General features: G+C 49.2%; 3 protein-coding genes and 1 pseudogene across 3 annotated transcripts; 3 read left to right on the top strand and 1 right to left on the bottom strand.

The window, feature by feature from the left end:
* Positions 1-10,605: 10,605 nt before the first annotated feature.
* LOC120711343 ((E)-beta-caryophyllene synthase-like) lies at positions 10,606-12,786 on the top strand. The gene is made up of 5 exons (XM_039996835.1): positions 10,606-11,292; positions 11,427-11,654; positions 11,753-11,888; positions 11,980-12,237; positions 12,324-12,786. The coding sequence occupies exons 2-5, from the start codon at positions 11,485-11,487 to the stop codon at positions 12,609-12,611; spliced, it is 852 nt and encodes a 283-aa protein (XP_039852769.1). The 5' UTR covers positions 10,606-11,292; positions 11,427-11,484; the 3' UTR covers positions 12,612-12,786.
* Positions 12,787-16,064: 3,278 nt separating this feature from the next.
* LOC120711346 (histone H3.3-like) lies at positions 16,065-17,209 on the top strand. The gene is made up of 4 exons (XM_039996839.1): positions 16,065-16,142; positions 16,520-16,599; positions 16,746-16,836; positions 16,969-17,209. The coding sequence occupies exons 1-4, from the start codon at positions 16,080-16,082 to the stop codon at positions 17,140-17,142; spliced, it is 408 nt and encodes a 135-aa protein (XP_039852773.1). The 5' UTR covers positions 16,065-16,079; the 3' UTR covers positions 17,143-17,209.
* A 2,285-nt stretch (positions 17,210-19,494) lies between these two features.
* LOC120639325 lies at positions 19,495-20,076 on the top strand (annotated as a pseudogene).
* A 212-nt stretch (positions 20,077-20,288) lies between these two features.
* Positions 20,289-21,563, bottom strand: LOC120711344 (chemocyanin-like). The gene is made up of 2 exons (XM_039996837.1): positions 21,152-21,563; positions 20,289-20,910 (listed from the first exon to the last, which is right to left on the bottom strand). The coding sequence occupies exons 1-2, from the start codon at positions 21,315-21,317 to the stop codon at positions 20,429-20,431; spliced, it is 648 nt and encodes a 215-aa protein (XP_039852771.1). The 5' UTR covers positions 21,318-21,563; the 3' UTR covers positions 20,289-20,428.
* Positions 21,564-24,186: the final 2,623 nt, after the last annotated feature.

Genomic DNA, 24,186 nt, shown 5'->3' with positions numbered 1-24,186 from the left:
GCTCTGTCATGGCTGTTATGGTCATCTGAATTTCAGAGCACTCCGTGATCTTGGTGTAAAGGGGATGGTGGTAGGCATGCCAGTGCTTGATCGGGTGGAGGAATTCTGTGATGGATGTGCTCTGGGCAAGCAGCAGAGGCACTCATTCCCTAGAGTGGCAAACTACAGAGCAAGCAAGCCACTGGATTTGGTTCATGCAGATCTGTGTGGTCAGATCAGGCCTAGAACACCAGGTGGTAAGAATTTCTTCTTGCTCATTGTTGATGATCATAGCCGATATATGTGGGTGGAACTTCTGAAAACAAAGGATGAAGCATTCAAGTGTTTCAAGCATTTTAAAGCTCTAGCAGAAACTGAGCATAGTGGCAAACTTCGGGCATTTTGCAGTGACAAAGGTGGAGAATTCAATTCCATTGAATTCAGAGAGTACTGTGACGAACATGGTGTGAAGCATTTCACTACTGCACCATATTCACCACAGCAAAATGGTGGTGTGGAGCACGGGAACCGCACTGTTGTGGAGATGGCGAGGTGTCTGCTCAAGAGCAAGAATATGCCAGGAGAGTTTTGGGGAGAGGCAGTGTCAACGACAGTCTATTTGTTGAACAGGGCACCGACAAGAAGCCTACAAGGAAAGACTCCCTATGAAGCATGGCACAACCGGAAGCCAAATGTACATCATCTACGCACTTTTGGTTGCATTGCTCATGTTAAGAAAGTAGGTCCTAGTATTAGCAAACTGTCAGATAGATCCACCAAAATGATCTTTGTCGGCTATGAAAGTGGCACAAAAGGTTACCGGGTGTATGATCCGGTAGCAAAGAAGCTCCATGTTTCCTGTGATGTCATCTTTGAGGAAGGACGGGCTTGGGATTGGAATCTGGAGGCCCGGACTGAACTTGTGTCATCAGAATTTGAAGTGGAGTACTACACTGTTGTCGGTCCGACAACAGCAACTGAAGAAGCTGCAGTTCCTGTGAATGCAGCAGAACCGGCTGTGCCTATTCAAGTGTCACTTGCCCAGGTTTAGTGGTCACCCAACACATATGCAGGCTTGTCAACACCATCTGCAAGTCCTGCAGCGCCTGCAATTGGCTTTGCTACCCCACCGTCAGGAGAAACAGTGGATTCAGATGGTGTTCACCAGAGATTCAGAACCTTGGAGAATATTTATGATACCACTGAAGAAATCCAACATTTTGAGTACAGTGGAGTATGCTACATTGCAGCAGAGGAACCGAGGAGTGTTGATGATGCTCTAAAAGAAGTGTGTTGGAGAAAAGCTATGCAAACTGAGATGGACTCGATCCAAGAAAACCAGACCTGGGAGTTGTCAGTGCTACCTGCCAATCACAAGGCAATTAGGCTGAAATGGGTTTTCAAGGTGAAGAAGGACCCTGATGGTAACATAACCAAGTACAAGGCTCGATTGGTTGCAAAGGGGTATGCACAGCGTGAGGGGGTGGACTTTGAGGAAGTCTTTGCTCCAGTGGCAAGAATGGAGACAGTCAGGTTGTTGATTGCTCTAGCAGCACAAAGAAGTTGGGAAATACATCACATGGATGTCAAATCTGCATTTCTGAATGGTGATCTGATGGAGGAGGTGTGTATGTTCAACAGCCTCCAGGATTTGTTGTTGAAGAAGGTAGTGGCAAGGTGCTCAGACTGAAGAAGGCATTGTATGGGCTTCGTCAGGCCCCCAGGGCATGGTATGCAAAACTGGACAGTGAGCTAATGCAGTTGGGTTTTGAGAGGAATCCTCTGGAACATGCAGTTTACAGAAGATCAAGTGGTGATGGATATCTCCTGGTAGGTGTCTATGTTGATGATCTGATAATCACTGGGCCAAGCAAAGCAGCCATTGCAAATTTCAAACGGGAGATGATGAAAAGCTTCAGTATGAGTGACCTTGGGTTACTAAGTTATTATTTGGGCATCCAAGTTGACCAAAAGGAAGGGGAGATAACCATCTGTCAGAGCTCATATACTCTGAAGATCCTGGAGCAGGCAGGTATGAAAGGCTGCAATTCTTGTCATGTGCCGATGGAGAACAGACTGAAAATGAGTAAAACTGATGAATCACCTCTGGTGGACAAGACCATGTATAGGAGTGTCATTGGCAGCTTGAGATACCTAGTGAACACAAGACCAGACATTGCTTATGCCGTGGGGATAGTGAGCAGGTATATGGAGGCACCAAGATCTACTCACTGGGCTACAGTCAAATAGATATTAAGATACTTGGCTGGGACAGTGAGCTATGGGTGCAGATACAAGAAGAAGAACAACCCTGAAACTGTACTGACAGGTTTCAATGACAATGATTTGGCCGGTGACATTGATGATAGGAAGAGCACAAGTGGATCTGTGTTCATGCTTGGAAGAAACCTGATTACTTGGGCATCTCAAAAGCAGAAGGTAGTGGCACTCTCTTCATGTGAAGCAGAATATATAGCAAGTGCAAATGCTGACTGTCAGGGGATATGGCTCAGCCGGTTGTTGGGCGAACTGCTTGATGTTCAGACCCCAAAAGTGAAGCTACTTGTTGACAACAAATCAGCAATTGCTCTGTGCAAGAATCCAGTTCATCATGTTGAAAGAGGGCAGATTGACATTGAGCATGTGAGCACCACTGAACAATTGGAAGACATTCTGACCAAGGCGCTTGGGCGTGTCAGGTTTGTGGAGCTTCGTCAGCAACTAGGAGTGGTTGAAGTGCAGCGGGATTAGGGGGTGAAATGTTGAACTTAATCCCGTGCACGTTTCATGTATTAGGACTTAGTTGCATTAGCATGTTTGTTTTTCCTACATGTAACTAGCTGCTGCATGTAATGATGTAACGGCCGGCGTCGTGCTGTGATAAACGACGCGGTTGACTTGTTCTCGCCATGCCTCGCATGCAAAACGATCCCGCGCTTTAGGCGGACACGATGCAGCCGTGAGCGGGCGTGGCAGGGAGCTCGGATCTCAGATCCCGTGCATCGTTGAATGAATAAAAGGCAAGGCCCTCGGTGGAGGGAGCTGCGAAGGTTGCAGCGCCATTCTCGCATATTCAAGTTTCTCAGAGAGGAATAGTTACGAGCGGGAGAGAGAGAGAGAGTGCGCCGCCGTTCACACGGTGACCGCGCACGTCCAGCGACCCGCTGATCGCCGTCGGGGCAGCCATTCCGGCACCCGGCGCCAACAGATGGTGTTTCAAGGGCCGACCGGTGGGACGGTATTTGAAATACCGTCCACCCCTGGGCCAGTTTCAACCGTCGGATGGTAGATGTGCGGACGAGATCGGCCGCTTATCTCAGTTGGCGAGCCATGGCGTCCTCAGACTCCTCGTCAAGCAGTCAGGCGCCATGGCGGAGGGCCTAGGCCGGGCGAGGCGTGCCGTGGCAGACAGAGGATCCCGACTCTGAGCCCCGCCGGTGGAGGTCGCTAGCTGCTGGGCAAGCGGCCGCCTCGTGGTTGGTTGCATTCGTCTAAGAACGGAGCGGAACTTGGTCGCCAGACCACCGGCCTCGGCCATCGCACAGCTCCGAGTGCTAAGCCCGCTTCGCCGGCGCCGGCGTATGTGTGCACTAGACGTTCCTGCCGGCGGACCTGCTTTCGAGCTGCGTGGCTGCGTCTGTTGGAACTAATCCAGTTGTGACCAGTTGGCCCGGATATCGGCACATGGAGTCAGCAGGAGCGCGTCTTCAGGAGCTCATGCAGGAAGTGGATGCGGCGAGCGTGCGTGAGTGTGTGGGTAAAAATAACATGCGGTGTGCATGAGTTTGTTTCCTTCTTTTATGGATCGTGAGTCCATGATTCCGTTTTAGCTGCTAGTATAAGTAGCATTCAGTTGTAACTTAGTTTTTTTGAGACACTCCAATCAATCAGAGAAAATAGCTCTGTCCTCCGAAACAACTTCTCTCGTTCTTGTGCTCTGTTCTTCCACCATATCAAAGTGTATGCGATTGTGCTGATCCAGGCTAGTTACCAACATCTGGTATCAGGGCTAGGTCGCAAATTGCATGCCCAAGTACCCTCAGTTCAATCCGATGTCGATCGTCACTCAAGGTGAGGCATCGCGGGCGAGCGGCGGTGGGCTGTTCATCTACCCGCAGTTGACGGTGACGAACTACACCAGTTGGGTGATCAGGGTGCAGGCGATTATGGAAGATCAAGAGGTCTGGGAGGCGGTGGAGCCGGCGACCGGTACGGCCATTGACACGAAGAAGTGCAGGAAGGCGAGGGCGCATATTCTTCAAGTACTCCAAGAAGATCTCTTGATGCAGGTGGCGAACAAGAAGACGGCAAAGGAAGTGTGGGAGTGCCTCAAGACAAGATTCGTCGGCGCAGATCGCGTCAAGGCAGCGCGATTGCAGACGTTGAAGAGTGACTTCGACGCCCTGCGCATGAAGGAGGACGAGTCCCTGGACCAGTACGCCGGCAAGCTCACTGGCATGGTGGTCAGATACGCAAACCTAGGCGGCACTCTCAACGATGCTGCTCTGGTGAGGAAGTTGTTCGACACCGTGCCGGATCGCTTCATCAACGTCATCGCCGGCATCGAGTAGTTCTTTGACTTGAACACCTTGGCATTCGAGGAGGCGGTGGGCTGCCTCAAGGCGTTCGAGGAACGCACGCGTTGCGCACCCGGCGGCGCAACGGCAGATGGCCAGCTCCTCCTCACTCGGGCTGAGTGGGAGGCGCAACAGAAGAAGGAGGCGGGCGAGTCCTCGGCGAGAGGCAAGACGCCGACGAGCGGTGGCTGCGGCCGGGGTGGCCGTGGCCGCGGCGGGCGCGGAAACACGCAAGGCAAGGAGAGCGCTGGTGTCGCTTCGGGAGGTACCCGTGATAAAAGCCACATCGAGTGCTCTAATTGTGGCAAGTACGGCCACTACGCCAACCAGTGCAAGCATCTCAAGGAGGGAGAGACACATCACGCGCGCGCCGAGGATGTCGTGCCGGCGCTCCTGCTCGCGGTGTCAGAGGAGCTGACGCCGCTCGAGCAAGGGCAAGGGGAGCACCAAGCCATGGTCTTCCTCAACGAGGAGCATGTGCGGCCGGACCTGCTCCTGGCTGATGGTGGAGAGCTCAATCGTGATATCTGGTACCTAGACAATGGGGCCAGTAATCACATGACTGGAGACAAGAAGAAGTTTCGCGAACTGGATGAAGCAGTCACTGGGAAGGTGAGATTCGGGGATGGATCCACAGTTCAGATCAGGGGTAAGGGTTCAATCCTATTCGATTGCAAGCATGGGGAGCACTGGTTGTTGCAGGAGGTGTATTAGATCCCCAGGCTGTGCAGCAGTCTCGTGAGCCTTGGCCAACTCACGGAGATTGGGTACAAGGTGGTCATGGACGGGGCTGAACTCGAGGTGTTCGACAAAATGTCCCTGAAGCTGATCATGAAGGTGCAGCGTTCCCCAAATCGCCTGTACCGGATTGAGTTGAAGGAGGCCAGCCCGACCTTCCTGTTGACTAGTTTGGAGGACCCGGTGTGGCTCTGGCACGCTCGCCTAGGCCATGTCAATTTCCAGGCGGTGAAGATGCTCGTTGACAAGAATATGGCACCGAGAGTGCCACCAATCTCACACCCGAACCAGCTGTGCCACGGGTGTCTGGCGGCGAAGCAGACGCGCTTGCCGTTCCCACGAGTGGTGCGATACCGGGCGGAGGAGCCGCTCGGACTGGTGCATGTAGACTTGTGTGGGCCCATCACTCCATCGACAGCAGCGGGTAACAAATATTTCATGCTACTTGTTGATGATTTCTCCAGGTGGATGTGTGTGTATGTACTGAAGAGCAAGGATCAAGCCTGTGGTGCGTTCATCAAGTTCAAGGCTGAGGTCGAGAACATGTCTGGACATTGCATCAAGACACTGCGCTCCGACCGCAGTGAGGAGTTCCTGGCATCCGTGTTCGCGGATGTGTGCGAGCAGGCAGGCATCAAGAGGCATCTTACTGCGCCCTACTCACCACAGCAAAATGGTGTAGTGGAGCACAGGAACAGGACGGTGATGGAAATGGCGCGGTCGCTGTTGAAGAGCATGAATGTCCCGGGCAAGTACTGGGGGGAGGCAGTGAGGCATGTTGTCTACTTGCTGAACCGTCTGCCTACGAAAGCAATGGGGGAGCGCACCCCATTTGAGGCTTGGAATGGAAGGAAACCACACCTGGGGCACCTACGTGTGTTTGGATGCATGGCACACGTAAAGCCCGCGACGCCGCACATGAAGAAGCTTGATGACCGAAGCAAGCAAATGGTCTACTTCGGCGTCGAGGACGGGTGCAAGGCACACAGGCTATTCGATCCACATCATGGCAAAATTGTTGTAAGTCGTGATGTGATTTTTGAAGAAAATTTGGAGTGGAACTGGTGTGCAGGTGCAGGTGGCAGCGAACCAGCAGAGTTCACTGTTGATGCTGAAGATTGGGTGAGCCCCTCTGCATGGGCAGCAGCAGGTGCTCCGGCAGGAGCGCCGGGGTCACCGCCACCTGCTGTTGTGAGCACGCTTAGTGATGCATCAGCGGCAGGAGTGCCGGAAGCTGTGCCTGGTGCATCGGCATCACTAGGAACTCCGGCAGTTGAGCCTTCTCTGGAGCAGAGTGCTCTAGGGACACCCGGTTCTGGGAGTCCGCAAGAGGGACGGATCCGTTACCGTTCCCTGGAAGACCTCTACCAAAACACATCTCAGGTAGAGCTCAGCTATGATTCTGATGGAGAGGCCCTACTTGCAGAGATGGAGGAGCCATCTTGTTATCGTGATGCAGCAGGGAAGCTGGAGTGGGAGGAAGCCATGAACCGGGAGATCGAGTCAATTGAGAAGAATGAAACGTGGACACTGACCACGTTGCCTGCTGGACACAAGCCCATTGGACTTAAGTGGGTTTACAAACTGAAGAAAAATTCAAAAGGAGAAGTGATCAAGCACAAGGCCAGGTTGGTGGCAAAAAAGGGTATGTGCAGAAGCAAGGCATTGATTTTGAAGAAGTCTTTGCACCTGTAGCCAGGTTGGATACTGTGAGGCTGATTCTTGCTGTTGCTGCCAATCGTGGCTGGGAAGTTCATCATTTAGATGTTAAGTCAGCCTTTCTGAATGGAGAGCTTGAAAAGGAGGTATATGTGTCACAGCCAGAAGGGTATACTGTGAAAAACAAGGAGCATCTTGTGCTAAGATTGAGCAAAGCTCTCTATGGCCTTCGGCAGGCGCCACGGGCTTGGAATATCAGGCTGGATAAAAGTCTGAAAAATCTCGGGTTCAGAAGATGTGTGCAGGAGCAGGCAGTGTACACAAGAGAAGGTAGAGCTGCAGTTCTAATTGGGGTATATGTTGATGATCTCATTGTTACATGAGATGATCCAATGCAGATTCAGGCTTTCAAGCAACAGATGACAAAGCAATTTGAAATGAGTGATTTGGGGCTATTGTCGTACTACCTCGGCATTGAGGTGTCTCAGCAGGAACGCTGTCTCACGCTCAAGCAAACTGGATATGCAGTGAAGGTCTTAACACAGTTTGGGATGATGGATTGCAATCCCACTAAATACCCCATGGAGCAGAGAGCACAGCTGCACAAAGATCCTGATGGTCAACTGGTGGATGCCACTGAATACTCGTCCAGATCTTTCTTTTGCTGTTGGAGTAGCAAGCAGGTTCATGGAGAAGCCCACAGTGATGCATTACAAGGCTGTGAAACAAATTCTCCGGTATCTAAAAGGCACAATTCATTTTGGGCTAGTGTACTCTCGAGGAGGAGCAGAAGAGGTGATCACTGGTTTCACTGATAGTGATTTGGCCGGAGATATGGATGATAGAAAAAGCACAAGTGGGATGGATTTCTACATCAATGGAAGCCTTGTGTCCTGGTGTTCTCAGAAGCAGAAAACGGTGGCTCTTTCATCTTGTGAGGCTGAGTTCATGGCAGCAACAGCAGCAGCATGTCAGGCACTTTGGCTTAGAAGTGTGCTGAGTGAACTGACAGGAGGGGAGCCGGGAGTGGTGAAGCTGTATGTTGACAACAAATCAGCCATTGCGCTAATGAAGAATCCTGTCTTTCATGGGAGAAGCAAGCACATTGATACTAAGTATCATTTTATTCACGAGTGCATTGATGAAGGACAGATTGCAGTTCAGTTCGTTTGCACTGAAGAACAACGAGCAGATGCTCTAACAAAAGCATTGCCTGCAGCGAAGTTGGCAATCATGCGGCATCAGTTAGGTGTCCGTGATCTTGGGTCACACCAGGATTAGGGGGGAGTATGTTGGAACTAATCCAGTTGTGACCCGTTGGCCCGGATATCGGCACATGGAGTCAGCAGGAGCGCGTCTTCAGGAGCTCATGCAGGAAGTGGATGCGGCGAGCGTGCGTGAGTGTGTGGGTAAAAATAACATGCGGTGTGCATGAGTTTGTTTCCTTCTTTTATGGATCGTGAGTCCATGATTCCGTTTTAGCTGCTAGTATAAGTAGCATTCAGTTGTAACTTAGTTTTTTTTAGACACTCCAATCAATCAGAGAAAATAGCTCTGTCCTCCGAAACAACTTCTCTCGTTCTTGTGCTCTGTTCTTCCACCATATCAAAGTGTATGTGATTGTGCTGATCCATGCTAGTTACGAACAGCGTCGGCGTCGCGCCGCAGCCTCGGGACGAGGTGGAGGAAAGCTAGCGCGGCCGGCCGGATGTCGGGGTAGAGGGCTAGAGCTTGGCGCCGCATGGCCAATTGGCCATGGCCGGTCGCCGGCCGGGCAGTCGTGGCTGCTGCAAGCAGTGGATTCAAGATCGAGAGACAGACCATTCGACGCGGTGGCGCTCCGGTGGGCCACGGCGAGCCAGCGGAGGCGGCAGTGTTGCGACGACCAGGGGGTGCACGGTAGTTGAATGCCGACCGGGTGGACGGTATTTCAAATACCGTCCACCCCCTCGGCTCCTCTTAGCCGTCGGATCGGAGATGTGCGGGCGAGGATCGACCGGGGATTGCTGCAACCACCAAGGGAGCGCAGCCAGTCGTCGTCCCCAGGCAGGCAGGTCGCGGGGGCTGTAAGCTGCGCCATGGCGGAGGGACCTGGCGATGACCGCTTGGAGAATTGCTGCCTCGCTGTCGCATTCACCGAGAATTGAACAACCGAGGAGTTTCAGACCGCCGAGCAGCTTCAGAGTTCTTTGGTCAAGTGATCCGATCGATGTGGAAGAATTGAAGCTTCAGACAAGAACCAGGACGTACCAAATCTGTCATCGAAACCGCAGGCAGCAACGTGTGAAGCAAAAACGAGATCGATCGGTGCCAACTGCGTGCTCGCTTAATTAGCATATACGTTCTGAATTCAGGAGCCACTGAATTGAAGAAGCTCTCTAGCTAGCTAGCTAGCATGCATCTGCGTCTTCCCATGTCTAGCTGTTTCATTGTTTTTTCTTTCAACAAGCAGCCTAAACCTCATGTTTCCCTGAAGAATTTTCATCATTCGAGCCCCGAACAACAAGTCCCCCGAGGTCATACGTACGTGATCGATCGATGTGCTACAAATGGATATGCATGGCTGCTGCTGCGAACTAAACACGCACGTTGGATTTTTGTAGCAGGTAATTGAAGAGTAGATGAACATTTATCAGCTAATAACACTCATCATATCATACACAAATACTGCATACCATTCTTGTGACGTAAAGTAAACGAAATAATATGCGTGCTGAGTCACTGATGAGAGTGCTCTCGAATACCCAGATCGAGGCTTTATCTATCTTTGATTGCATGGCTGATAGGTACGGTGTAGCCTGACAATTTATCCTGACGCTGCATCTATCTTAGGAAGCAAGCGTGGCTGAGAGAAGCTAGCGTGTGCCTGACAATTTCAGCAATCAGCTGACAATGCACCTTCCGTATGCTCGTTCAATACGGCAATCTGCATGCCATTGTTTTTACACTTTGTCTAAACTCATGTTGGCTGTTTTTTTTGGTGAACCATACTCCACGTAATAATTTCACTGTGCCCTGCCCTTATAACCTCAACTTTCCTTTTCTTGTGTTCTGAACTTCATTTGTTCAGAATCAAGAGTAGCTTCTATCTCCAGCAGCTAAAGAGAAGAGAAGAAAATTGGGGGAAGAAAGTAATAAAGAACAAACATGGGTAGATAAAAGAGAGTGAGTTTAAATAGGATTCCACACCAAGACATCATATGTATAGGTTGGAGTAGAGTGTAGCTTCTAAATATGGTTTCTTGATGATATGGCAACATGGAGACTAGCTCGAATGATGTAATTTGGCTCTTCTTTGTTCCGATCCTAGGAGAGGATAATTAACAAAGGTTGTGACAAGAAACACGCCACCATGCATGTCACAACTAGAAAGCAGGCAGAGAAAGACACCATGAACGAATGGGCAAGCAGAAAATTAAACAATAACATCTGTGATGGGGACGCAAGCAGAACCCACAGTCCCACACACGTCACGTATGGATAACGTGGATTCGGACAGATCGCCTGTCGCAATGTACACGCACACGCGCAACTGATGATCAATCAGAGACATTACCAGCTGCAGTGACAGAAGTTGACGCCGGCCAATCGATCCATCTCTATATAAAGATGACGTCCCCGCAGAGCAGACCCATCATCTTCTCCGATCCAGCCAAGTAGCTCTCCATCGAGCCTGAGCCTGGCTGATCTCCAGCAGATCCGACGCTCTCTCTGAGGCAACGACACCAGACATGGCAGCACCAATCACCCTCACCCCGCAGTCAGAGCGCAATCATCTCCGGCATTACAGCCCCAGCCCTTGGGGTGATTTCTTCCTCAACCATGCCACATGCACTGACTCCATCACAGGTAAACAGTATTAACCTAATGACCATACTCTGTTGATGTTGAAGCTATATGCTTTGGCTATGCATATATAGTATGCAAATTTGAGGTGTGTTAGCATGAATAGCTAATTAAATACATGTGCAGAAGTGTTTGAGAAGTTTAGGGACAAGCAAGGGAACATTTCAAGTGACGATGTCAGCTGCTTGCTAATGTTGTATGATGCTGCAAATATGAGAACTCATGGGGAGGAGATACTCGACGACATGATCACCTTCAACAAGAGCCGCCTCCAATCTTTGATGTTGAAAAATTTGGAGCCAGAGCTGGCAGAGGAAGTGCGATGCACATTGGAGACACCTCGGTTCAGGTAGGTCGAGAGGGTGGAGGCAAGGCGCTACATCTCATCGTACGAGAAGAAGGTTGTGCAGTATGGGACCATACTGGAGTTTGCAAAGCTGGACTACAACATCTTGCAAACTATCTACTGTGATGAGCTGAAAGAACTGACAGTGTAAGGAGACACAGGCATGCATAATAATTTGGTAGTAACTTACTTAATGGAATTGCTTACGAACTTATCTTACCAACAAGTAGTGTGTGCATGCACTGTGCTAAACTACTAATAACAGTCATTTAATCATTAAGTTATAGATGGTGGAAGGATTTACACTCACGGAACGACCTGAGCTTCGCACGGGATAGAATGGTGGAGATGCATTTTTGGACTCTCGGAGCACTTTATGAACCCTATTACTCGTATCCGCGGACAATTGTGACAAAGTTCACCCTGTTAGCATCATTGCTTGATGACTTTTATGACAACTATTGTTGCACCACAGAGGAAAGTACTATCTTCACCACAGCCATAGAAAGGTTTGTGCAGCATCCCAGTAGTTCTTCAAATAATATCACGAAAGAATTGACAAACATTTCTACTACCTGTGCTTGAACAATATATTAATCGATGGCAGGTGGGATGAACGAACCACAGAGGAGTTCCCAGCACATTTGAAGCCACTCCTCATCAGCATACTTGACACTACAAACAAGATTGAGGAGGAGTTAAAACTTCAGAAAAACAGGCATGCTGAAGTTGTCAAAAAACTAGTGAGTTACTCCAAAATATCACACTAAAGAAACATGCCATCATGTTTTCTAATAATATTTATTCTAACGTCTTGTACATCTGTCTATTCAGGTGATCTGCACTGCCAAATTCTACCATGCTGAGGTGAATTGGCGCGATGAATACTATGTACCAACTACTGTTGATGAGCACCTCCAAAAATCCCTGCGCAGCAGTGTCTGTATGCAAATAATAATCGCTGTGCTCATTTCACTAAGATATGGGACTACTACTAGGGAGGAGGATGTTAATTGGGCATTCAGCTTTCCCAAACTTATGAGAGGTGTTTCTGCTGTGGGGCGCGTTGGAAATGACATCATGTCACATGAGGTATACATATAGATAGTTACATGCTGCATATTCATCAATGGCTTGCTTGCTTTCTAATTATTATTACCAATTTTTGTCCCTTCAAGCGGGAACAAGCTTCGGAACACGTGGTATCCACGGTGCAAACTTGCATGAAGCAATATGGAGTAACAGCAGAGCAAGCCAACGAAAAGCTTAAAGTTGTAATTGAAGAAGCATGGATGGACATCGTCGAGGAATACCTCAACCAGAAGCGACCCATGGAGTTTCTCGAGAAGTCAGTTGATGTTGCACGAACAATGGATTTCTTTTACAAGCGTGATGATGCGTACACCTTGTCTCTCAGCATCAAGGACACTATAACTTCGATGTACGTGAATCCATGTGACCTTTAGCTATGGTATGGTGTATACTTTGGTATTGCTTGATGATCCAGCTAGCATCAAGTAGTGTCCGCATATTGTATGCAAACCTGCTAATTAAGATACGGTGTACATTACTTGGCTATCATGATCATTAAACTTGTAAATTTGGGCTGTTTAATTTTATCTACACTCGTGTTAGCTACTACTGTCATCAGCTTACATGGTCCTATTTTGTACAAATATATGCATGGTAGAGAGTGAGCTCTATTCTCAACTACATCTTGCTGTTAAGCTCCAGAATGGTTTCTACAGTGTAAAAGAAGATAGGTTCTCAGTCAAGTTGTCTATCATACATATCCAGTAGGGGCATGCCCACTCCTGTTCCATAAAAAGTTGTCTATCATATTTGCATCTTATTTATTACTTGTACGTGCAAGAGATGTGTGCATGTCCCAACAGAGCCTTGATTATCAAACTTGGTGGGATAAAGATTATATTTAAATACATATCTTGTATATGTTTTAGCTAGTTTTCCTTCATAAATCATTGACCTTATAACTTAATGATCATAGCTATTATATTGATGTACATGCTGAAGGCATGCATTGTGGATTTTGCCTAGATATCATTTGAATTGGTATAAGAGTCTTTCTTATCTCCCCATCTATCTACCACCCCCTCTTTCTCTCTCCTATTCTCCTTCCTCTCCCCTATGGGCCCACAGGTGGTGGCGCTCCTCCCTAGCCCAGATCCAGCCAGCGGCACTCCTCTTCGCTCCTTTCGTGACCAGATCTGGCGGCGGCGCTCGCAGATCGAGCGGCGGAGGTTTGGATCTAGAGGTGCCGCGCGACCGGTGGTGGCCAAGGTGGTGTGGTGCGGCGTAGGTGGACCGAGGAGCGCGGGAGGAGGCAGATCGATTAGGCATGCAACACATGCGGATGAGCTTGGCTGGAGGCGCGCATGGGCGCGCGAGGCCACGCTGCATGGTGTGACGGCGTTGCGAGCCGGTGGGTCAGCACAGTAGCGCACCTCACGGTGGGGAGAGTGTCTAGCGAAGGCCAGGCATGAAGCGTAGGCCGCAGGGGCGCATGAGTAGAATAGCACCATGGCTAGGGGTCAATCAACGGTGCTTGGAGGTGGATTGCGCTCAGCAGCGGCAGTTGGACTGCACTGACTGGCAGTTGGATCGCGATCGCAACTCTAACCTCAGCTCCGACTTCGACTCTAAGCCAGAGATATAGACAAGATGCGCATGGAGCGGAGGCACATTGAGCTTGGACTTTTGTGGCTTGGATTACGTCAAGATCGAGTTCTCACTCGGCATCTACTCTGGAGCTGACCACCGCTTGGAGCGGCACCCTAGACAACACCGCTCCTCTCTCATCCAAGCTGTGTTCAAGGACTACCCACAGGTGATACGCTATGGCCAACTGGTTGAGAAAAACAGATTTCATTGTGGACCAACATCATTCTCCATTTAGTTGCATTGGAACAATAAAGAAAGAACAAATTCTGGGCCAGTGGCAATCGTTCTGCCCCTTGATCACATGGTCTAAAGGTGAACTATACCATGGCACCATGGCCATGCTCGTGAGGGTTGAAAGGGGTATGGGGGACCTCACCAAGGATGGGGAAGGACGATTCAGAGAGCCACAAAATAGAATAGAGCTGCGCTGTGTGTGTGTGTTGGGGGGGGGGATCGTCGGCGACGAGCTTAGCTTGCTTTCATCGGATCGGAGTCGGCGAATATAAGAATAAGAAGATGATGAACAGCTTGTGTTTGGGGAGAGATGAAGGCTGTTGGCGTGGAGGATTGATCTAGGGGCTCCTATATATCTTGCGGAAGATAGATAAGCTATTCATCTTTAAAGTCCACTTTGGCCCAATTAGCTGCTACAAACATGTTCAATATTTTGATAAAATTAACTCAATATTTTTTAAACAAGTTCAACATTCGACTTTCCAAATGTTAAAATTGTAAAGAAGAAATGTTGAAATTGAAAGCATGAAATGTTGAAAATACCAAAATCGAAATGTTGAACACGGAGTTTCTTCTCCGCGAGCTGCGCGCCTTCTTCTCCGGGCGCGGGGAGGGGCGGGGGCGGTGGCGGTGCGCAGCGTAGGGATCTGCGCGCAGGCCACGAGTCCTAGCTGGCTGCTTGGTACTGATTTCAATTGGTTTTCGGCTCGTGCGTCCTCAACACGACAACACCACTGATTAATGCTTGGTTTCGCTGCTAGATGCTGCTCGCATTATCCGTCTGGGGCAGCAGGGGCGGGCAGCGGGCAGCGCACAGGCAGCGAGCGTAGGTGGCGGGGTCGGGCGGCGTGCAGGCAGCGGATGCAGCAGCGGTGGCGAGCGGCGCGTAGGCAGCGAGCGCAGGCGGCATCGGGCGGCGCGCAACCAGCGGAAGAATGCAGCGGCGGGCAGCGCGCAGCGGTAGTGGGTGCGGGAGAGGGAGGGAATGTTGAGGAGAGAGAGAAAGTTAGAGTTTGAGTAGATTTAACGGCTCTGATTGTTTGTACGAATCTCAAACAGTGAAAGATAAGAAAAAAAACTTGCGGAAGATATATAGGATCCGCGAATTGATCTCACCCATGGCCTGGCTGGCTGATGGGCACGTCCAGGTGGCACGTGTGGCCTGGCTGGCTGATGGGCACCTAAGGAAGGAAAGCTACGCTGTAACTTTATACGCAAGGTTAATTGGTGCTTAATTAACAACGATCCCCGTCACGGTGGCACCAGCCAATAGGAATCCTCCATTTGCCTAGACTAATCGGCAGCACAAACACAATCTCAGCCGTCGGATCATACAGAAACCGACCTAAATCCTTGGCACCCCTGGCGTACGCGCCTATAAGTAGCGCCCCGCCTCCCGTCAGGCAAATTGCACCGAGGCAGGCAGACAGACCAACGGGGGCATCGTCAACTGAAGGGTTACACCGGCTACATAGCGTGTGGACGTGAAGCAGTTGCTAGCAGAGGCACTACGATCTGAGAGGTAAACAAAATACACCCATCTCCTTCATGCATGTTTACCTGTACTAATAGGTTGGTGATCTGTATTCTCTACTTGCTGCTGGCCATTGGCACGCATGCTTTAGTAGTTCAGCTGGTGTGTGGTACCTTCGTTCTTGCATTTTTTAAGTGTGTACATGATTCTAGGGTTTCGATGTTGTCGATTTTGGTTTGAAAATCTTAGTATGATTAAGGTAGACAGTAATCCCCACCCTCGTGCTGGATTTATTTACGAGTTCTTCGTACAAATTAAAGTTGATAATTTTCTTTACATCACTTTTCTTTTGTGGGGTTAATTTCTGTTCATCATTCTTCGTGTAAGGGCACCATTATGCACTGTACTTTTGTTCATAGATAGATAAGACATTATCTATGTTCCTTCAATGTACTAGTAGTTGCTAAGCGTAAAATATATAGATTACAATATATATTACTCATAATCTGTTACATTCATGATGATTTACCATTTGGTTTGCAAGATGGCTCGCACTAAGGCCACGGCTCGCAAGTCAACTGGAGGAAAGATCCCTAGGAAGCAACTCGTTGCAAGGATGTTTGTATGTGCAAATAAGTAAATTTTACATGGTGTTACAACTTGTACTTAACAAGATACTGCATGTTAACACAATTGTTTATTATATATGTTATGGTTATGTGACCATATATCAGGGTTTACAATATCGCTCGAAATTTCACGGTATACCCGATATTTCGGTTTTATCGGCAGGGTCCGATATTTTTTTACCGGCCGAAATTGATTTTTTGAATATTTGTTTCACTAAAAAATAAATTTAAAAAGTAAACATAAAAATAAAAATAAAAATAAAAAATCCCGATATTCCCGATATTTCAACTTTATCGGTGATGGCCGATTTTTTTTCATACCGGAATTAAAAACCCTGCCATATATGATATATAGGCTGCCGCCTGTAAGACAGCTCCGGTAACCGGAGGCGTCAAGAAGCCTCGCCGTGACCACCCTGGGACGGTAGCTCTTCGGTATGCGCAGCAGCTTTTTACTAGTGTATTTCAAGCAAATAACTGTGTACGGGTAGATACAATCTCAAGTTCTCAACTTCATATTTTAATTTCCTTCTATCTTCAAATTTAATGAACCACTTTAATTTCCACTCGATTTACTCCAGTGAAATTCGCAAGTACCAAAAGGGCGCTGAGCTGCTCATTAGAAAGATGCCCTTCCAGAGGCTGGTCAGGGAGATTGCCCAGTTCCACAAGGTAATTTAAATATATGTTTGGTTTGTCTTGATATTTGAAACATCTGTAGGATCATCTAAATACTAATAGCATTTTTTTTCCATGGAGTTCTTATATATGTACTGTTCCATCACTTGATGGCTTTGAATGCAGAGTGACTTGCGCTTCCAGAGCCATGCAGTGCTTGCTTTGCAAGAGGCAGCAGAAGCATATCTCGCGGGGCTCTTTGAGGACACCAACTTATGTGCCATCCATGCCAAGCGGGTGACGATCATGCCCAAAGATGTTCATCTGGCTACGAGGATCCGTGGCGAGAGACACTGCTGATTCAACTGTGAATGGATCCGAGCTACGCCCGGCCACTTGCTGAATAATGTCCAAGTTCTTAATGGCCTATGTCGAGTTACCTTATTAGTTTGTGTCAAACATTACACCTATATATATATATCAGCCAAATAATTAGTTAATGTGGTACAAATTACCCTTCAGAGAGGTTTAATCTGGTCATGTAAGGTTTGGTTCTATGTGAGTGCAGTCATATATCAGTAATGATATTTTCTGCTAGCTTGTTTACCTGGCTGATTGATTTTCTTCTGCCGAAGCTTGCTGTGAATTGTGATACGACGATGCAAGACAGATTATATTATGACCCTTTCCGTAATCTATATCTATACCTATTTCTAAAGCGAATAAGGTTTCATCTCAATTTTTGGTTTGATCACCTAATTTTTTTGATTTGGTCCGCCTTGTGTTATTGACAGGTGGGCTTTAGTCCATCCCATATAAGAGTCGGACCAGCCCTTCATCCACGACTCGATCACGTAGATCCCTAGAAACTAACGAACAACTATACGTATCCGATATTTATGCTAATTTTGTCCGTAGCAATGCACGGGCATAATTGCCTATCTTGTATAATAAATGAATTAGCTTTAGGAGATTCAGCCCCCGTAGTTATATATGCAGCCACCAAGAGTACAATGTGGCAGAGTTGGTGAATATGACTACTAACACAAAAAAGATAATGTTCTCAAATTTAACAGCAACATAAAATTCAATCTCAATAATGCCTCCGCGCACGGTGGATTGATCCTGGGATAGATATGCTCGATCACTCGCTTGATGGGAGAGATCGATGGAGAAGAACTGAAGAAGAAACTTTATTTGTTGGTTTGGCTGGGATGCATTCTGGGTTGGCTAAGTTTTATAGGTGTCGTTGGTCATTTGGTACAGCCACGTGATCTTACCTTGGAAGTTGAAGCGATGGGGGTGCTTGGTTCAATGGGACTCACATCAAAGTGAATCTTGCAATTTAGAAATATTAAATAAAGTCTAATTATATATAAAATCTTTTACACAGATCGGTGCTAATTCGCGACACGAACTTAATGAGTATAATTAATTTATGATTTGCTATAGTGATACTACACTAACCATCTACTAATCATGGATTAATTATTTTTATTAGATTCATCTAGTGAATTAGCACTCATCCATATAATTAATTTTATAATTAGACTTTATTTAATACTTTTAAATAGTAAGATTCTTTTTGATGTGATATGAATTAAATTTAGTTTCTGATCCAAACAGTCACTACAGCGTTGGTGGGTGCTGGGTTGTCAGTGCTGGACTCGATCGCTCCGCAAGTGTGTAGCTGTTGATGCGTGGACTGGTCGTCGTCGACAGACCAACGACGGAGGCGCGGCGTATTAGGCGAACTAATCCGTGCAAGGTCAAAGATATTTGAAATAAAATATTGTTATCGTATTCATGTTGAAAATTATTATGATTTTATAAATGACATCTTAATAGAGTAACTGTCAATTCAAGTATTGTCCTGATGAAACAAAATACCTTACAATTTGAAACCCACGGCGTGAATGGAACCTACTTAAAAAATACTCCCTCCGTTCCAAATTGTAAGACATCCCAAGAATCTTGGAGAGTCAAACAATCTTAAGTTTGACCAAGATTATAGAGAGAAATATAAAAATTTATGATATTAAATTGATGTACTATGAAAATATAATTAATAAAAAATCTAATGTTACTTAGTTTATATAATAAATATTATTATTCTATTATATAAATTTGGTCAAACATAGAAAACTTTGACTCTGCAAGATTGTTGGAATACCTTATAATTTGGAACGGAGGGAGTAATAAAAGAGAATAATAATTGCACTACATTTGAAAACATTTTCCAGCTGAAAAAAGAATCAGATAAAGTTTGAAGTTTATATATATTTCAGCATTATTCAGTTATCACAAGAGTTCCAGAAACTATTTTTGACTATATACCACCATTACAAGTGCCCTATTTTTCTGTGATTTAGCACAACGTAGCCTTCTGTGTCAGCATTCTCGGTTCTACTCTTGGCTAGAATCCTAGAATTGACTGCATGTCTGCACATTCGAAATAAATTCATGAATTGTCCAGCAGTTGAAAATTGCACTAGTATTTCTTTCACGGAAACCGGTCCGGATTCGGAGTCCGCTTCCATTCCCTATTTATTCCCTTGACGGAGGAGAAACTCCGATCCAATCCTGTTGTGTGCTGCTGAGCGCTGGAGCCGATTCGGACTTAACACCCGAGGAGAAACCCCCAAATAGAACGCGATCCAGAGGGCACGCCGTTTCATCAAAGCCAACCAGCTCCTCGACGCGACAGCGACCATGACCATGAGGCGAACGACGTCGAGGCTGCCTCTGCTCGCCGTCCTGCTGCTCCTGCTGCCCTCGGCGGCCGTAGCCAATGCCATCGACGCCAGCAAGACCCAGCACCTGGAGCTGCCCGACGGGCTGGTCGGCCCCGAGAGCGTCGCCTTCGACGCCCGCGGCGCCGGGCCCTACGTCAGCATCTCCGACGGCCGCGTGCTCAAGTACACCGGCGAGGGCGGCGCCGGGTGGACGACGTTCGCGTACAGCCCGAGCTACACCAAGAACGGCTGCGACGCGCAGTCGTCGGAGCTCCCGGCGGTCGCAACCGAAGAGCTCCTGTGGCCGGCCGCTGGGCCTTCGGTTCCACAACAACTCCGGCAACCTCTACATCACCGACGCATACATGGGGCTGATGCGCGTCGGGCCTAACGGTGGGGAAGCGACCGTGCTCGCCACGGAGGCCGGCGGCGCGCCGCTGCGCTTCACCAACGGGGTGGACATCGACCAGGTCACCGGCGATGTCTACTTCACAGACAGCAGCACGACGTACACGCGGGCACAGCATATATGAGATCTCGCTTCGGTAGGAGTACCTAGAGTTTAGTCAAGATACATATATGAGATGCACTTGAAATCTTTATATATCTTATAATTTTAAGAACATGCTGTCAATATTTTAGCAAATTACTCCAGGAAATTTTTAGAAGGGAGCAACCATCCCCGCTACAAATGTTTTTCCCCTTCTAGCGAGAGGAACTAAAAGGTCGTGAATTTAAAGAAATTTTTTCTGGCACGATAAACAGTGTAAATTCGTTTGTATGAAAGTATTTGTATATGAAAAATCCAATATCATAACAATGACCTCAGTTACGTACATACTACCATATATAGGAGTAAAAATTGAGTACACGTGAGTAATAAATAAGTACAAAAAAAACAGCCGTTGACTCTAATGGAAGGTCATAAGAGCAGCCACGACAGCGCCCAAACCAAGGCCCATTAGAGACCCAACACCAGCCGGCGCCGCCGCAGAGCTCGGAGGAGGCACGGCCGGCATGCCGCCGCCGGCGGCCGGGGCCTTGGCGCCTGGTGGCGTCGCCATCGGCGGCAGCGCAGCGCCAGGGGCCATGGCCATCGGCGCCGGAGACGGAGACGGAGACGCAGTCTTCGTCGGCGGGCGCGCAGCACGAGGGGCCATGGCCACTGGCGCTGGAGCGCTGGCCGCGGCCTCGACTCTGACGGCGAGCTTCATGCCGCCGTCGCAGTGGCCGGGCACGCCGCAGATGAAGTAGCGGGTGACGCCGCCGGCGGGGAGTGGGACGGTGTCGTCGCCGGTGGCGAAGGTGGCGAGGGGCCTGGAGGCGGTGCACGAGTCGTGGTCCGCCTTGCTCACCTCCACCACGTTGTGCGCCGCGGGGGAGTACTTGAACACTGCATATCCACGTGGCACGTGTCAATTCAAATCCATGGTAACTAAAAAACTCACATGATGGTATTTAAAATACAACTTTTTTTTGTCTACACACTATTGTACCCTTCTTCATGCATCAATGAGTAGCATATTATTATTATTATTATTATTATTATTATTATTATTATTAATTTGTATGATCATATATACCAGAATTGACCAAGCGCCTGTGACGAATAATAATAATAAAGGATTGCGCACCAAGCTGGTCGCCAGCGCGGAAGTTGATGCCGGAAGCCCAGGTGGTGTAGTTGGTCTGGAGATCCCACGACCCCGCCGGGGCACCGACGGTGTAGCTGGCCCCGTGCGCCGCCCCGAGCACCGCCGCGACGGCCACGGTGAGGACGAGGAGAGCTCTAATCGCCATGGCTATCTCCGTATGCTGCCTTTGTACCTTGATTGGAGATGCAGAGAAGACGAGAAGAGAGAGCTGAAGGTTTGGGTTGGGGTTGATCTGGTTGTGGGATTGGAGCAGGGTTTATATGGGGCTGCTGGATGCCTCATTGTTAGGTGTGCAACCGCGTGACCGGGAGATCGTTGGCGTGGTCACTGCCAAACTGTGTGGTCACCGGCCAGTGTGAGAGCTGAGCAGGTCGCTGCTGCAGAAGCTGGTGCTGGGTCGACGGTGGACTTGGACTCGCTCACGCCTGTGGCCGTCGCCTGTGCGTGGACAAGTGCTTTGTCCCCTCCACAGAAGGAGCCTGGAAGTGTTCGTGAAAACGGTCAAAAGATGATGGGCTTGTCTCGATGGCTCTACGCCACAAAAAATGGTACTCTCTCTCTCTCTCTCTCTCTCTCTCTCTCTCTCTCTCTCTCTCTCATACGGAAATTGTGTCATTTAATTTTGTCACCAGACTTCTAATCGAAAAGAAAAAAAAATCTTTGTTTCATCAAAAAGAAAAAAGAAAAATGTCACCAAACAATGCCGATATTTTCCTGTAAAAATATCTTGCTTCAAGTGCATAATTGTTTATTTTTAACTTTTCGTGCAAAAGATTTTAAAACAAATATTCTTGAAAAATATTCAAGATCTTTGCCTCATGTTCTATCTCAACGATTTTTAATGGTAGCCTATAGTTGAGCGGCCAAATTGGATGCTGGACACGGAAAAAATGTGGCTTTTGCCACAAACTACTAAAAAAAGTGTCTTTGCCACAGCACACTACAATTTAGTGGTAATTAGGTGTATGACACTATGCTTAGTATTATACTCATTTTTAATCAGCAGCCGCGTGAAATGACGATATTGCCCTTACCTCCTCCTCTCTATCTCCTTTCCTCCCTGGCCACCAGTGTTCTGCCCGTTGCAGCGCCCGTTCGTGCTGTGCTGATCTTCATCGTCGCCACCGCGCCACCACACCGGAGAAGAAGGCAGGCTCGGGGGCCACGCCGTCGGTCTTGCTGGAGGTGGCCGCGTCTCGCTGGTCCGCGACGCCGGCATGCTTCCCTGCGGCCGGGGACGGGGCCTGGACTACACAGCGAGGACCTCGGCGCTGAGCCGTCGGGTGTGCCCATTAACTAGCTGACTGTGACATCCCGAAAATCCGTTAAAATTAAATCATGCGCTAAATTATTTATTTGCAAAAGTTTTCGTCGTTGAGCTCAAAACCTCCTAAAACCCTAACTCCCAAAATCTTTCCCCTGTACCGACACCCGAATCCAGTCTCCATTCCGTCCCTCTGTTTCCCTCGATCCGCGCACGCCACTTCCCGCCAAAGCCACGGCACGCGGACGCGACAGCCGCGCGTGCCCGACCGGCGTCGTGGTCGCCGCCGAAAGGCTCGCCGCGAATCTCTCTTTTTCTCCCTCTCCCTCCTTTTCTTTTTCTTTTCCCTTTTTTCCATTTTCTTTTTCTCTTTTCTTCTTTTCTTTTCTTTTCTTTTCTTTCCTCCTCTCTCCTTTCTCTCTCTCATTTCCCGAGCGCTGCTCAGGCCGGCCGCTCCCCGCTCCCGGCTTGCCCCCTCCCACGCGAGCCTCCCCTCCCTCTGGCCCGGGCACCCCGCCGCCCCCAAGCTGCTCCGCAGCCCGCTCGGCGTGCACGCCCCAGCCCGACCTCGCCTTCCCGCGCAAAGCAGAGCAGCCACTCGCGCGCACGCAGCCACGCCGCCCCGGTCCCGCTCGCCCCTGCGCCCCACGTGCACCGCCGCGCCGCTCGCCGCTGCCCCCTCCGCTCGCGCCGCGTGAACCGCCGCTGCGCACGCATGCACTCACCGCGCTCATGCCGAGCCGCGCGCGCCACGCCGGCCCTGCCCCTCGCACAGACGTGCGCGCGCCCGTTCCCGGCTGCCTCCACGCGACCCACGCGGCCGCGCTGCCCGCTGAGCCGCTCGACGACGCACGCCGCCGTCTGCGTCGCGCCAACGCTCGGGCCCGCTGCCAAGCACGCCGAGCCACGCCCGCGCACAGCAGCTCGCCCTGTGCTGCGGCCTCGCCGCTCGCACCGCTCCGCGACACGCGAGACCGGCCGAGCGCCATTAATGGCCGCCCGCGGAGCTCGCTAGACGGCCACCTACCCCCGCATCGCTCCACCGCCTTACTCGGGCTATAAAGAGGCCCTCCGCGTCGCCCTTCGCCACCACGAGCCACCACCGCCGCCCTAGCTCCTCCTCTGCTCCCCTAGCGCCGCCGCCAGAGCCGCCTAGCGCTGCCGCCGCCGCCTGCCCTCGTAGCCCCGCCGCCTCGCTCCATCCCATCTTGAGCTAGGTAGGGGAATCGATTCGCCTCCCCCTTCTTTCTCTTTTCCCCCTACTCCGGGCCGTCGCCGTGCCTCCAGGCTGCGGGCCCACGAGCTTTGACGAACATCGCCCCCCTCCCCTGTATCCCAGCGCGAGGGGACGAAGAAGACAAGGCATTTTTCCCATAACCCCCTACCTTCTATTCTATTTAATTAAGAACACTTCCACCCTTTGGTTTTTTTTCAAATAACACCCTATCCTTTATAATATTCACAAACAAACCTTTCCACTATGCAACATATTTAAATAAACCCCTGACCCTTTTTAATATGTCCCAAATAGTTTCTAAAATACAAACTAAGCCCATGCCTTCTTAAATATAATTACAAACAAGTCCTGGGACCCTTATTTAACCCCTAAACCTCTATATAACATATCATTTCATGCGCCAAATAATCTCAGATCAATTTAAAATTTACCACGCCTCTCGTGTCATAGTTTTGGCCGTGCCATTAGGAAATCGCTCAACAATATTACTCCAAACTCTATATCTTAATTATT

Source organism: Panicum virgatum, chromosome 6K, assembly GCF_016808335.1.
Source record: "Panicum virgatum strain AP13 chromosome 6K, P.virgatum_v5, whole genome shotgun sequence".
Lineage (NCBI taxonomy): Eukaryota > Viridiplantae > Streptophyta > Magnoliopsida > Poales > Poaceae > Panicum > Panicum virgatum.
Note: the sequence above shows the minus strand (reverse complement) of the source record. Positions and strands in the feature narration are given on the sequence as shown.

Excerpts from the sequence above, each read along its gene's own strand:
- LOC120711343 (XM_039996835.1), top strand. The coding sequence starts at position 11,485 with ATGGTGGAGATGCATTTTTGGACTCTCGGAGCACTTTATGAACCCTAT. Across the intron at positions 11,655-11,752 it reads TTCACCACAGCCATAGAAAG|GTGGGATGAACGAACCACAG; the intron begins GTTTGTGCAGCA and ends AATCGATGGCAG. Across the intron at positions 12,238-12,323 it reads ATGACATCATGTCACATGAG|CGGGAACAAGCTTCGGAACA; the intron begins GTATACATATAG and ends TGTCCCTTCAAG.
- LOC120711346 (XM_039996839.1), top strand. The coding sequence starts at position 16,080 with ATGGCTCGCACTAAGGCCACGGCTCGCAAGTCAACTGGAGGAAAGATC. Across the intron at positions 16,143-16,519 it reads AGATCCCTAGGAAGCAACTC|GCTGCCGCCTGTAAGACAGC; the intron begins GTTGCAAGGATG and ends TATGATATATAG. Across the intron at positions 16,837-16,968 it reads AGATTGCCCAGTTCCACAAG|AGTGACTTGCGCTTCCAGAG; the intron begins GTAATTTAAATA and ends CTTTGAATGCAG.
- LOC120711344 (XM_039996837.1), bottom strand. The coding sequence starts at position 21,317 with ATGGCGATTAGAGCTCTCCTCGTCCTCACCGTGGCCGTCGCGGCGGTG. Across the intron at positions 20,911-21,151 it reads CCGCGCTGGCGACCAGCTTG|TGTTCAAGTACTCCCCCGCG; the intron begins GTGCGCAATCCT and ends GTGGATATGCAG.